Genomic DNA, 13,695 nt, shown 5'->3' on the forward strand with positions numbered 1-13,695 from the left:
AGAAGGGCCCGCTGAGCCCGCGCTTCCGCGGGGAGCACGCCCTGCGCCGCTACCCCCTCGGGGGAGGAGAGGTGCATCGCCTGCAAGCTCTGCGAGGCCGTCTGCCCGGCACAGGTCAGCCTTCCTTCACCCTCATCCTCCTCCCGCCGGCTCCGGGGGACGGCGCTTTCCCGGAGCGGGAGCCGACGGTGTGTCCCGTCCTCCCCCGGCCCCGCGGCAGGCGATCACCATCGAGGCCGAGCCCCGAGCCGACGGCAGCCGTCGCACCACCCGCTACGACATCGACATGACCAAGTGCATCTACTGCGGGTTCTGCCAGGAGGCCTGCCCCGTGGACGCCATCGTGGAGGTGAGCCGGGGGGCGGGGGGGGGGGGGGGGGGCAGAGCCGCGGGGGCAGCGAGACCTCCTGCCCAGGGCGGCGGGGGTCCGGCGAGCCTCGAGGGCGGACGTCTCCCATCCTGGCAGGGCCCCAACTTCGAGTTCTCGACGGAGACGCACGAGGAGCTGCTCTACAACAAGGAGAAGCTGCTCAACAACGGCGACAAGTGGGAGGCCGAGATCGCGGCCAACATCCAAGCCGATTACCTGTACCGGTGACGGCCAGGCGCCGCCACGTCTCCTCCCCGCTCCCCTAATAAAGGGTCTGGGGGGGGGGGGGGGTTCTGCCACCCCCGTCTGCACTGGGGGCAACCGGCCCCTTCCTAACCCACAGCTCCGGCTTTCTCCGTGTCTCTTCCTTTCTGGCGCTGGGGCAGGGGAGGGGTTGAACCCCCTGGGCAGGTACAGCTCAGGGGGCCGGGGGTGCGTGGTTGCATCTTGGGGAGGGGGACAGGGGTCCTGGGGATGCCGTCACCCATGTCGGGGTGGGGGCGCGGGAATGTGGGGAGCGTTGGGTGCAGGGAAAGGTGCGGGATGGGGAGGGGGTGCGGAGGGTGTAGGGCAAGGCGGTTGCGGGTGGGGGCAGGTGGGGACCAAGGGGCAGTGCCGGGTGGGTTAGAGGGGTTGGGGGGGGCACCTGCCCCTCGCCCAGGGAGAGGATGCCCCTGCCCCTGCCTGCAGCCGGCTCTGGGGCCGCGGGGGAGTCATTCCCGGCCCCCTGCTTCCCGGGGCTGCCACGGAGGGGGGGGTCCCGGTGGTTACCGGCCGGGGGTTTCCATTTCGGTGCTCCTGGGGGGGACGGGGCGGCCCTGGCAGCGAGGGATCCCGGCCCCCCCCCCCCCGTTTCCCACGGGGGGGGGACGGTATCCCGGGGGCTTGCCGCGGGGTGCGCTCCCGGTCCCGTTCGCCGGGGGAAGGGGGTTCAGCCGGGAGCGGCGGTACCGGTGCCGGTTCCCCCGGTCGGCGGGGCCGGGCGGGCCGGTCCCTCCCCGCGGCCGGGCCCTTCCTGGGGAAGAGGAAGTGTCGAGCCCGGCCGGCCCCGCGCTCCCGGGTAGGGGCGGGCGGCACCGCCGCACCCCGGGGCTCGGGGCCTCCCCCCCCCCCCGCTCCTCGGCCGGGCAGCCCCCACGGGGGGGTGTGGGGGTGTGTGTGTGTGTGTGTGTGTGTCCCGGGTGGGGGGGGGAAGGGATGTTCGGGGCAGCCTGCCCCTTCCCCGCCGTGCCCGGGGGTGGGGTGGGGGGGCGGCGGCCGGTGCCCGGTGCGGTCCCGGGGGATGCGGTGGCCCTGACTCAGATGCAGCTGAGCGGGACGGGACGGGGCGGGGGCGGGGGCGGGGGGTGTGGGGGGTGTGTGGAAAGTATTTTGTAAGCCCGGTGCTGGGAAAAGCCGCCTGTGACCGGGGCGGGTCACTTCCCCCTGGCCAGGGCTGCGGGGACGCCCCGGCTCCCCCGCCGCAGCCCCCCGGGATCCCTGCAAGACCCCCGGGGTGACACCCCCCCCCCCACTCCCCCCGGCCCCGCTGCCACCCTCGGCCCCTCGCCCCCCCCCCGCCTTCACCCCGTCCCTCTGTCCCCCAGGCGGGTGCCCTCGCGCCTCTGCGCCCCAGGGACGGAGCGGGGTCCCCGGGGGGCACCATGGGGTCCCTGTTCCGCAGCGAGGAGGTCTGCCTGGCCCAGCTCTTCCTCCAGTCCGCCTCGGCCTACAGCTGCGTCAGCGAGCTGGGCGAGCGGGGGCTGCTCGAGTTCAGGGACGTACGTAGGGGCCGGGGGGCTCGGAGGGGGTGGGATGGGGCACCCTGGGTGCAGGGGGGTTGGTTTGGGTGCCCTGGGGGCAGGGGGTGGATGCAGGTGGCTTGGGTGCCGTGGGTGCAGGGGGTTAGTCTGGGTGGGTTTGGGGTGCTGTAGGTGCAGGGGGGTTGGTCTGGGTGGGTTGGGGTGCCCTGGGTGCAGGGTTTGGGTGCAGGTGGGTTTGGGGTGCCGTGGGTACAGGGGAGTTAGTCTGGGTGGGTTTGGGTGCCCTGGGTGCAGGGGTTGGGTGCAGGTGGGTTTGGGGTGCTGTGGGTGCAGGGGGATTAGTCTGGGTGGGTTTGGGGTGCTGTAGGTGCAGGGGGGTTGGTCTGGGTGGGTTTGGGGTGCCCTGGAGGCAGGGTTTCGGTGCAGGTGGGTTTGGGGTGCCATGGGTGAAGGGGGGTTGGGGTGGGTGGTTTGGGGTGTCGTGGGTGCAGGGGGGTTGGTCTGGGTTGGGTTTGGGGTGCTGTGGGTGCAGGGGGTGGGTGCAGGTGGGTTTGGGGTGCCGTGGGTGCAGGGGGGTTGGTCTGGGTGGGTTTGGGTGCCCTGGGTGCAGGGGATGGGTGCAGGTGGCTTGGGGTGCCGTGGGTGCAGGGGGGTTGGTCTGGGTGGGTTTGGGTGCCCTGGGTGCAGGGGGTGGGTGCAGGGTGGCTTGGGGTGCCGTGGGTGCAGGGGGGTTAGTCTGGGTGGGTTTGGGGTGCTGTAGTTGCAGGGGGGTTGGTCTGGGTGGGTTTGGGGTGCCCTGGGTGCAGGGGGTGGGTGCAGGTGGGGTTTGGGGTGCCATGGGTACAGGGGAGTTAGTCTGGGTGGGTTTGGGTGCCCTGGGTGCAGGGGGTGGGTGCAGGTGGTTTGGGGTACCCTGGGTTCAGGGGGTTTGGGGTGGATGGTTTGGGGTACCATGGGTGCAGGGGGTGCATGCAGGTGGTTTGGGGTGCTGTGGGTGTGGTGGGTTTGGGGTGCTGTAGGTGCAGGGGTGGATGTGAGTGGCTTGGGTGCCATGGGTGCAGGTGAGTTTGGGGTGCGGTGGGTGCAGGGAATGGGTGCAGCGGGGTTGGGCTGGGTGGTTTGGGGTGCTACGGGTGTGGCAAACTGGGTGCGGGGGGTGGATGCGCGTGGTTTGTGGTGCCATGGGTGCAGGGGAGTCTGCATGGGTGATTTGGGGTGCCATGGTGCAAGAGACTGGGATTGGGTGGTTTGGGGTGCTCTTGGGTGCAGGAGGTGGGTGCGGGTGGGCTTGGGGTGCCCTGCATACCGGGGGCTGTGGCACGGTGCTGGGTCAGGGGTGCCAGGGCTGCCCGGCCCCCCTGGGATGCTCGACCCCACCACTCCCGCCGGGGCTGTGCCGTGACCGTGCCCCCCCCCCCCCCCCCCGGCAGCTGAACCCCAAGGTGAGCGCCTTCCAGCGGCGCTTCGTGGGCGAGGTGCGGCGCTGCGAGGAGATGGAGAAGACCTTCAGTGAGTCCTGGGGGGACGCGGGGCTGACTTGGGGGGAGGGGGGGGGGGGCTGCTGTGCTGACCCCCCCCCCCCCGCCCCCATCTGACCACGGCTCTCGCAGCCTTCCTGCAGCAGGAGCTGCGGGATGCCGGGCGGGTGCTGGGGCCGTGCCCCGACAGCCCGCGGGCGCCGCTGGCGCGGGAAGCGCTGCGGGTGCAGGAGCAGTCGGAGCAGCTGGCGCAGGAGCTGCGGGAGGTCAGCCGCAACCGCGCCTCCCTGCGCGGGCGGCGCCGCGGGAGCTGCGCCAGTACCTCCACGTCCTGCGCGAGGGCCAGCGCTTCACCAGCCTGCCGGGTCGGGTCCGGGTGGGGGTGTGTGTGTGGGGGGCACTGTCCTGGGGGTGCCGCCCCGCGCCCCGCTTCCCCCCGCAGCCTCATCTCTTTGCTCCCCATCACCGCAGGCCCCCCTGGGCTCCCCGCCACGGCCCCGGGCGCTCTCCGAGCGTGAGCCATCCTCGACCCCTCCCTGCACCAGCACCTCGACCGCAAGATCAAGTAAGAAGGGGCTGGCGCGGGCGCGGGGGTTGGAGAGGGGCCGTGGGCAGCGGTGTGGCCATGGGGCAGTGGGCATGGCCGTAGGGTAAGGGTTGGAGATGGGCCACGGGGCAGCGGCTGGGCCGTGGGGCAGCTGGCAAAGCTGGGGGATAAGGGTTGAAGACGAGCCATGGGGCAGTGGCGTGTCCACGGGGCAATGGGCATGGCTGTAGGCTAAGGGTTGGAGGTGTGCCATGGGGTTAGTGGCGTGGCCGTGGGGCATCTGGGAAGGCTGTAGGATAAAAGGTTGGAGATGAGCCACAGGGCAATGGCATGGCCATGGGGCAGGAATAGCGGGTAAGGGTATAGGGTAAGGGTTGGAGATGGGCCATGGGGCAGGGGCCTGGCCATGGGGCAGGGGCAGCAGCAGAGCCGTGCCCGTCCCAGCGCTCCCGCCGTGTCCCCGCAGGCTTCGTGGCCGGTGTCATTCACCCGTGGCGGGTGAGCGCCTTTGAGCGGCTGCTGTGGCGTGCCTGCCGTGGCTACCTGGTGGCTAGCTTCGTGGAGATGCCCGAGCCCATGGAGGACCCGGCCACGGTGAGCGGGGCACCAGGGTGGGGGCTGGCAGGGAAGGGGGGCCGGGACAGCCAGGGCTGACATGGGCTATGCTGTCCCCAGGGTGAGAGCATCACCTGGGTCATCTTCCTCATCTCCTACTGGGGCGAGCAGATCGGGCAGAAGATCCGCAAGATCTCGGACTGGTGAGCCCGCGGCCCCGAGCCACGCGTCTGGCCAGGCAGAGGTTTATTTAGCAAGACCCGCTCTGGATCCCCCCACAGGGACGGGCTGGGCTGCCCCGGGGAGCCCTGGCACCCCCCGACGCGGTGGCGTCCGTCTGTCCCAGCTTCCACTGCCACGTGTACCCCTACCCGGAGAGCGAGGCCAGCCGGGCGGACACCATGAGCGGGCTGCACAGCCAGATCCAGGACCTCAGCGTGGTGAGCTGAGCACCACAGGGGGGACTGGGGGGCCACGCCGGGACGGACCCCCCAGTCCCTGACCCCCGCCGGGCGCCTGCAGGTGCTGGAGGAGACGGAGCAGTACCTGGCGCAGGTGCTGGACAAGGTGGTGCTGGTGCTGCCCACCTGGCGGGTGCAGGTGCAGAAGATGAAGGCCATCTACCTCGTCCTCAACCAGTGCAGCTTCGATGTCACCGAGAAGTGCCTCATCGCCGAGGTCTGGTGCCCCGTGCGGGACCTCAACCCAAGTGCAGGACGCTCTGCGCCAGGGATCGGTGGGTCGCTTGGTGCCCCCATGTCCTCATGCCAGGGGTTGCTCGGTGCCCCCACGTCCTCATGCCAGAGGTCGCTCGGTGTCCCCGTGTCCTTCTGCCACGGTGGGGCGGGTGCCGGGCAGGGGGGTGCCGTGGGTCAGGCGCCGGGTGCTTTCCCCGCAGTACAAGAGCGGCTCGAGCGTGGAGTGCTTCGTGCAGCGCATCCCCACCTCGGAGAGCCCCCCCACCCTCATCCGCACCAACAAGTTCACCGCCGGCTTCCAGAGCATCGTGGACGCCTATGGGGTGGCCAGCTACCAGGAGGTGAACCCTGGTAAGGACCCCCCGGCCCCCTGCCACAGCCCGGGGCTGGGAAGGGGGGGGTCCGTGTGACGTGGTCCCTGTGCCCCCGCAGCACCCTACACCATCATCCACCTTCCCCTTCATCTTCGCCATCATGTTTGGGGATGTGGGGCACGGGCTGCTCATGTTCCTCTTCGCTCTCTGGATGGTGCTGTACGAGAACAGCCCCAGCCTGCGGCAGGCCAGCACCGAGGTGAGGGGGACGTGGCGGGGGGCCAGGCTGGAGGTGTGGGACGGGCTTGGAGGTGTGGGACATGGTGGGGGCGTGGGATGGGCCTTGGAGGCGTGGGATGGGGTTGCTGGTACGGGATGGGGCTGGTGGTGTGGGAGGGGGACAGTACGGGGCAGGGTTGGTGGTGTGGGAGGGGGACGGTGTGGGGCAGGAGAGGTGGCGTGGACGTGGGAGCCATGTTTGCCCCCACCAGATCTGGCTGACGTTCTTCGAGGGGCGCTACCTCATCCTGCTCATGGGGGCCTTCTCCATCTACACCGGCTTCATCTACAACGAGTGCTTCAGCAAAGCCACCGTCATCTTCCCCTCCGCCTGGAGCGTGGCCACCATGGCCAACCACTCCTCCTGGAGGTGGGACTCCCAACCCTCCTGTGAACCCCCCCCAGGTCCCTGCCTGCACTGACACCCCCATCGCTCTGCCCACAGCTCTGCCTACCTTGCCACCCACCCCGTCCCTCACCCTGGACCCCAACGTCACCGGCGTCTTCCAAGGGCCATATCCTTTCCGGGATCGACCCAGTGAGTGTTCCATGGGGAGAGGATGTGGTGGGACCCTCGGTGGGGTGGCCAGAGTCTCACTCACCTTGTCCACGACAGATCTGGAGCTTGGCCACCAACCACCTCAACTTCCTCAACTCCTTCAAGATGAAGATGTCTGTGGTGCTGGGCGTTGTGCACATGGGCTTCGGCGTCCTGCTGGGGGTCTTCAACCACGTGTGAGTCCCCGTGGCTGAGCCCGTGGGCTCTGCCCACCCATGGTCATGCTAAGGGGACTGGGGCCGGACTCACCCGGGTGGGGTGGGCGAGTGGGGTCCTGTATCCCCACATCTGGGTGGGAGCCCAGGACACGCGAGGGTGTGCCATGCCAGGCTGAGCGTGGCTGATGTCCCCCGGCCCAGGCACTTCCAGCAGCGGCACCGGCTGGTGCTGGAGCTCCTGCCCGAGATGGTTTTCCTCCTGGCACTCTTCGGCTACCTCGTCTTCCTCATCTTCTACAAGTGGGTCAAGTTCAGTGCCGCCGACTCCATGGTGGCCCCCAGCATCCTCATCCACTTCATCGACATGTTCCTCTTCACCTCCAACGCTGACAACCTCCCGCTCTACCGGGGGCAGGTAGCACCCTGCCGAGATGGGGGGCACCCACCCGGGGACCCTTCTCTTTGCCCAGGCTGGGAGCAGCGGGGAGCCCCGCGGGGGCCGGTGCAGTGGGGATGGGGTCCCCTCTGCTTTATGAATGGGGCCGTTCTCAGCTCGGGTACCCGGTGCTGGAGGGGACCCTGAAACGCTGTCCCTGTGCTGCAGGTGCCGGTGCAGACCGTGCTGGTGGTGCTGGCGCTGGCGTCAGTGCCCATCCTGCTGCTGGGGACACCGCTCTACCTGTGCTGCCGGTGGCGCGCGCTGAGGACGGGCCGCCCTGCGGTAAGGCTGGGGTCACAGTGGGGGGGTTCAGCTGGGGGGGACGCGGTGGGGTCTCACCGCCGGTGCCGTCCCCGTGCAGCCGGTGGCCGCGGGGGAGCAGGAGCCGCTGCTGGAGGGGCAGGAGGCCGGCAACTCCGTCAACGCCACCAAGGACGACGTGGAGAGCGGGGGGCATGGCCCCGACTCCGAGGTGAGGGGCACTGGCCCGGTGGGCTCGGACGGTGGGGTGGGGGCGGCTGTGCCCCCCGCCGACGTCCCATGTCCCCTCCATCCCTGCAGCACTTGGACTTCGCTGAGATCTTCATGCACCAGGCGATCCACACCATCGAGTACTGCCTGGGCTGCGTCTCCAACACCGCGTCCTACCTGCGGCTCTGGGCGCTCAGCCTGGCCCACGCCCGTGAGTGCCCCCGGCCCCCCGTGTCCTGTCCCTTGTCCCCTCTCCCCGGGGCTGGGCAGAGCCTCACCCCCTCCGCCTGTCCCTGTCCCCCCCACCCCCACCCTAGAGCTGTCGGAGGTCCTGTGGACCATGGTGATGCGCAACGGCTTCGTGCGGCTGAGCTACGTGGGTGGCGTGGTGCTGGTGCCCGCCTTCGCCGCCTTCGCCGTGCTGACCGTGGCCATCCTGCTGGTGATGGAGGGGCTCTCCGCCTTCCTCCACGCCCTGCGCCTGCACTGGTGAGCCCAGCCCAGCGGGTGCTGGTGGGACGGGGTGACCAACACCCCCCCCCCCCCCCCCAGTGCTGCTCCTCACCGGCCCCTCTCCTCGGCAGGGTGGAGTTTCAGAATAAGTTTTACGTGGGCGCCGGGTACAAGCTGTGCCCCTTCACCTTTGCGCCCGACGCCTGGGAGTAGCTGCACCGCGTGGATGCCGGGGGGCTCGGAGCATCGGCTGGACCCAATCCCCCACCCCGCTGCAGGGAGCTCGGCTGGGGGGGTGCCGGGGGGCAGGGTTTCCCCCCCAAGCCCCTGGGGCTGGGGGGGGGGCAGCGGGGGTCCGGCTGCAGCATCCTCCCCGTCCCCTCCTCGGCAGCGAATAAAGCCATCCCCATGGCTCGTCCCCAGCTCTGCGTCTCTGTCCCCTCTCCCGCGGGCTGGGTAGGGGGTCCCGGGGGGTGGGGGGTTGCCCCCCCATCACTGCTGCCCGTAGCCGAAGGCGGGGGCCCCGGCAGTGCCGTAGGTGCTGAGCGGGGGGAAGGCAGGCAAGGGGTAGGGTAGGGTGCGGGGCTTGGCCCCCACATAGACACCAGGGGGGCAGGTGAGGGGCTGGAAGGGGGGCGCGGGCAGCTCGGGGAAGCCAGGGGGAGCTGCCGGTGGGGCCGGTTGTGGGGGCACGGCGGCGGCCAGTGCCCCACGGCTGCGGGGAGCCCCTGGGGGGGGAGAGACAGCAACAGGGGGTCAGCCCCCCCCCCAGCCCCCCCCCCAGCCCCCCTACCTTTCTCCCGCTTCTCGGAGTGGGAGGGCAGTGCGGTGGCCCGGGCGCGGGGCATTGCACCCAGCAGGGACCCTGCTGGCACCCCGCACCTGCAAGAGAGATGGGGGGCTCAGGGGTGGGGCAGCGCAGAACCCCTCATCGTGGCGTTGGGGTGTGTGGGGGGGCTTACCACGGCTCGGGGTCACCATCCCGAAAGCCCTTGGCAAAGGGGTTGCTGGCGATCTTCAGCTGGGTGATCTGCGGAGGGGAGCGGGGTCAGGGGGTCCCTGGGGAGGGGGGGGGGGGGGCACCCCGATGTCCCCCCGCCCCGGGGCTCACCCGGTGGTTCTGGTAAGCCGTCACCGCCATGAACTGGGTCTCGGGGAAGCTGAAGGACTTGAAGTTCTGGTGGGCGAAGCGCTCGCTGTCCCGTCGCGGGTCCACGAAGACCACATGGAAGCGGGGCTGGTAGCGGTGCATGGAGTTGAGGATGATCTGGGGGGGGGGGGAGAGGGGAGGTGGGCAGAACCCCCCCGGGCAGGGGTGCATCGTGTCCCCCCCCACCCCCCCCCATATCGCCCACCCTGGGGCCAGGTCCTCACGTGGCCGTTATCGTCCAGGAGGTTGTTGGTCAGCTTGAGCTTGTCGAAGGAGACGATCTGCCGCATCCACTGGGCCCCCTTGGCCGGGGAGTCGGGGTGGAAGTGGACGCGGCCGGGGGCTGCCGGGTCGGCCCGTCCCGCCGCCAGCCAGGAGGAGCTGTGGAAGGCATACCTGTGGGGCGGGGGGGCTCAGCACTGCTGGGATCTGGCCCCCCCACCCCACCCCACCCCAGCATCCCCGTCGCCCCGTCCCCACCTGTATCGCTTGTCATCCAGCGGGACGAAGTCCATGAGCAGGACATAGTCGGCCAGCGGGTCCAGCCCCGACAGCTTCACCTGGAAGGTGGGGAACATCCTCCTGCGGGGAGGGGGTGGGTGGGAAGGGGGTGCCCCCCCCCCCCGGCAGTCCCCCCCCCCCCGCCACGCTGCGGTACCTACCTGCCCGCCTTGGTGACGATCATCTCGGTGCCCAGGCGGTTGAACTCCTCCCAGAGGCTGCCCATCTCCAGCCGCGCTGCGGCGTGGCACACGCGCCGGTTCTTGCCGCTGGCCCCCGGCCCCTCGCCTGCCCACCCGGGGCCGGTGCTGCAGGGGGAACCCTCGTCCGGCCCCCCCAGGAAGGCTGCGGAGGGGTGAGGGGGTGCTGGGGGCCTGATCCTGCACCCCAGATGTGGGAGCAGACCCCGTGCATTGCTGGCCACCCCATTGCATCCTCCCTCTGCGGAGGGGTTGGGAGGACCGGGGGGGTCCTGGCCCCCCACCAAAGCGGGGTTTTGTCATCCCCCCCCCCCCCCATCGCAGCCCTACTCTCTTGTGGGGCCGGGCGACCCACTGTACCCCAAAACCACTGTGGGACCCCACCGCTGGGTACAGGGGAGCATTGCCGCGGGTGGTTTTTACCTGCCATGGGTACAGCGGGTGGGCAGGAGGCGTCTGTGGCTCCGTCCCCCGGCACGGCGGCGGTGGGGACCCCAACAAAGCCCCCTTCCAGTGCAGCACCAGCTCCAGACTGTCCCCCGCAGCCTGCCGGGGGTTTTATGCCCCAGCTTGGGGGTGGAGACGCGGGGGCTGGAGCTGCAGTGGTCCTCAGGGGCTGGAGCACGGCCCCCTTCCCCAACCTGCCTTCACGCCTTGATGCGATGATGATGGACGGGAGGCGAGGGGTGGCCCTGGGGCCGCTGGGACCGGTGCCCAGCCGGATCTCGGGGTACCCTGGGCTGGGAGGGAGAGCTCTGTTGGATTCTCCTTGTCCCCTTCGTGTCACACGTCTGAGTGGGGGGAGATGGGGGCTGGTCCGACCCTCTCCCTTGGGCAAAGCCCCTCTCGGCACGCGGCAGCCGCCCGTGCACCGGCGGCTCAGCCGACAGCCCGCCGTCAACACCCGGTATTAAAAAGCTCGGTGAGGTGTTGAGGCATCCGCAACGTGCCGGCCGCTTGTGCAAAGCCTCTGCGGCTCCGGGGTGCGGGGAGGGAAGTGCTCCCCCCCCCTCCCCTGCACCCATTCCAAATGCTGGTCCCATCTCTGCCCTGGTACCCGGGACCCCCAGTCCTGCCCCAGGGCTGAGCCCCCTCCACCCCGCACCTCCCATCGCCATGTTCAATACAGGCCTGACAGTGGGAGATGGATGGGGACAAGCCGGCGCTGCGGGGGCAAGGGGTGCGGGGAGGTGACTGACGCAGGGGCGGAGGGCTGCGGGGGGGGAAAGCAGAGGGGCTACTCCGGAGCCCCCCACTCCCCTCTGAACTGCAACGGAGCCAAGGACACCATCTCATTGCACACCACGGGAGTGTATTCGGGTGGGATGAGGGATGCTGGGGCTCTGGGGACGGGTCTGGAGGGAACAGGGGACATCCTCGTGGGGCTGCTGATGGCTTTCTGTCCCCGGTGGTACCCCGGTGACGGTGGCTCTGGGCAAGGGCTGAAATCCCTCCCTGCTTTGCACAGAGCCATCTGTTTTCTCCAAACCGGGACTCAGCCTTCACTTCTGCTTTGGGGTTGTCGCTTAAATCCTTCCTGCGGCCATCGTAACGGAGAGGAAACCCTCTGGCCCCCGTACGCTGCAGGGCGGCCAAGGGGGGCTGCGTGGGCAGCACTGGGTTTTGGGACCGGGACTGATGCAAACCGGGGAGGGACCATCTCCCCAAGCCCCCTGCGTCCGTCACGTCCCCGCACGTGTCCCGTGCCCCGCGGTGCTGTCTCGGCCCCATCTGTCTCCCGCTGTCAGCCGGGCCGTGGCCGCGGGGCTGGTATCGAGCGGGGAGATGAGGAGGTGCGAGAGGCGGCGCTGACAGCGGGGAGGAGGATGGAGGGGGCTCAGCCCCAGGCAGGAGCGGACCTGCCAGGGCTCATCCGCAGCATCGCACCGCGCTCTGCAGCTGATTTTTCTGCTGGAGAGAAAAGGAAAGGCAAGGATGCGGCCCTGGAAGGGTTTGAAACACCAAACGCTGCCCCGAGCGTGGGGGTTTGCTCCTAGAGGTGCACCGTCAGGGAAGGGCAGCCTCTGGCTCCGAGTCTGTAAAACACCAGTTCTCAGCGTCCGAGGTGATGTCTAACCCGACTCCGTTTTGTACGGCTTCTCCTCGCCGAGAGCGGAGGCGGAGCCTGGATCTGGCTGAACTCTGGTGCGAATCCATGTGACATTTACTTTCCTTTTGTGTTTGGCTCTGGGAGGTTTCAGCCTGCTGCCCCACTCGCTGCTCAGCAGAGGGTGTGGGTCAGGGCTTTCTGCGTCTAAGCTAATTCCCACTCTGCAAAATGCATCGTCTGACCTTATCCCACAGTGATTTCTGCTGCCCTTGGTACTCAGCTTTGCTGGGTGTAAAAAGGCTGTAGGAAGAGGTTCACCACATCTCCTGTTGGGCTCGGGAACCTCCATCAGAGCCATCGGAGACAGGGCCAGCCCTAGCACTTTCCTTCGTCCCTTCAGAAGGGCCCTTTTCCCCACTTGCTGCCCCTTTCAGTCCTTCTTCATGCTCCTTATCTGATCCTCCCCATCACCTTCCTTCCAGTTTTGGGCACCTCTCCCTCAGGCTCTCGTTTGCCCTTTTGGCTGGTGCGTTTCCAGCCTGATGGGTGGAAGAAGGTAAATGTCATCACCAAGACGGAGGGGACAAGGACCGCGGGCTGCCTCAGTCCCCAGCAGGATTAAGAGGCAAATCCCCCTGGAAGCCCTCTCCAGGCAGAGGAAGGGCAGGAGGGTGACCGTGAGTACCCAGCATGGATGTACCAAGGGCAAGTCATGCTTGACCAACCTGAGTGCCTTGGGTGATGAGATGATGGCTGCGTGGATGGAAAAGAGAGCAGTGGGTGGCATTTACCTCAACTTTAGCGAGGTCGTCACAATCTTCTGTTGGCTCCTTGCAGCCAAACTTGTGAGCTATGGTTTGCAAACAAGGAATTTAAGATGGGTAGAAAGGTGCTTCATTGTCTGTGGTGCTTGGGACTGCTGATGGACCCTGTTACCAGCCCTGGCTCAGCGCCTGCGGGACTGTGCCCCATCGGCGAGGTCCCCCTCGGCTCCCGGGCATGATAATGTCAAACACGGCACTTGTGGAGCTGATTCTGTCTCTGAAATTTTCAAAAAGTGGATGGGAAAATGGGGTGTTGTTCTGCGGTTTGCTCTGAAGAGAGCCCGAAGCTCTGTTGTTCACTCAAGCTGAGGCCATCTCCTCTGCGTACACTTCTTCTTCAAACTAAGAAGTGCAGAGGAAAGATAATGACCTGCTTTGGGCTTTGTCACTTCCCTGGGGCTCAAAGAGATCCTCGGTCCCCAAATCCCCAAATTATGTGAAAAAGTAAGGGTGTTTGCTGATGGTGGTTTATTTTCGAGCTCCCCTGCAGAGCTTCAGGCACACGCGTCTTCACATCCATCTCCAAGAGCATCAGGAGGGAAGCAGAGATAGCGCTGAGATGTAAGTGAGGGTCGTCATCTTCCAGCCCAAGCTGGAGCTCCAGTACCAGGTTCACGAGCAAGGACGGTGCATGCTGAGCCACCCATCTCCTGTAGTTTTCTCTTGCAAAAAAGAAACAGCTCCTATCTTCATCTCATGCCCTACCTGCAGGGTCCTGGGCTTCAGTTCTTCATGATACTCTGGACTTTCCACCAAAACCAGGGAGCTGGCTGTCCTGTGTCCTCACCACACAACTGCTGAGAAGGGAGGCCCAGTTGGAAAGCACGCTCAGGAGGCTTCCTCTCCCCATTGACCACATCTGGTCCTGGATGAGGACCAGAAACTTTCCTGTAAAGAACATTTAGGG

At 67.8% G+C, this 13,695-nt stretch overlaps 3 protein-coding genes across 3 annotated transcripts; 2 read left to right on the top strand and 1 right to left on the bottom strand.

Moving 5' to 3' along the window:
- Positions 1-5: 5 nt before the first annotated feature.
- On the top strand, positions 6-712 carry NDUFS8 (NADH:ubiquinone oxidoreductase core subunit S8; the record flags this gene model as incomplete). Its single annotated transcript, XM_076343476.1, is given in 4 exon segments — positions 6-53; positions 55-114; positions 221-349; positions 467-712. Coding segments are annotated over 4 exon segments (369 nt in total), but the record flags the coding sequence as incomplete, so codon positions are not given.
- Positions 713-1,409: 697 nt separating this feature from the next.
- On the top strand, positions 1,410-8,485 carry TCIRG1 (T cell immune regulator 1, ATPase H+ transporting V0 subunit a3). Its single transcript, XM_076343712.1, is given in 25 exon segments — positions 1,410-1,430; positions 1,957-2,130; positions 3,543-3,621; positions 3,723-3,892; positions 3,895-3,955; positions 4,062-4,155; positions 4,605-4,731; positions 4,813-4,895; positions 5,039-5,132; positions 5,215-5,394; positions 5,396-5,428; positions 5,591-5,741; positions 5,823-5,839; positions 5,841-5,963; positions 6,196-6,353; positions 6,429-6,450; positions 6,452-6,508; positions 6,510-6,521; positions 6,600-6,718; positions 6,902-7,115; positions 7,305-7,421; positions 7,501-7,611; positions 7,701-7,821; positions 7,928-8,099; positions 8,195-8,485. Coding segments are annotated over 24 exon segments (2,514 nt in total). The 5' UTR covers positions 1,410-1,430; positions 1,957-2,013; the 3' UTR covers positions 8,277-8,485.
- A 70-nt stretch (positions 8,486-8,555) lies between these two features.
- TBX10 (T-box transcription factor 10) lies at positions 8,556-11,032 on the bottom strand. The gene is given in 9 exon segments (XM_076343477.1): positions 8,556-8,797; positions 8,800-8,945; positions 9,026-9,093; positions 9,175-9,330; positions 9,438-9,609; positions 9,694-9,795; positions 9,876-10,059; positions 10,338-10,649; positions 11,020-11,032. Coding segments are annotated over 9 exon segments (1,395 nt in total).
- Positions 11,033-13,695: the final 2,663 nt, after the last annotated feature.

Source organism: Aptenodytes patagonicus, chromosome 7 (genome assembly GCF_965638725.1).
Source record: "Aptenodytes patagonicus chromosome 7, bAptPat1.pri.cur, whole genome shotgun sequence".
Lineage (NCBI taxonomy): Eukaryota > Metazoa > Chordata > Aves > Sphenisciformes > Spheniscidae > Aptenodytes > Aptenodytes patagonicus.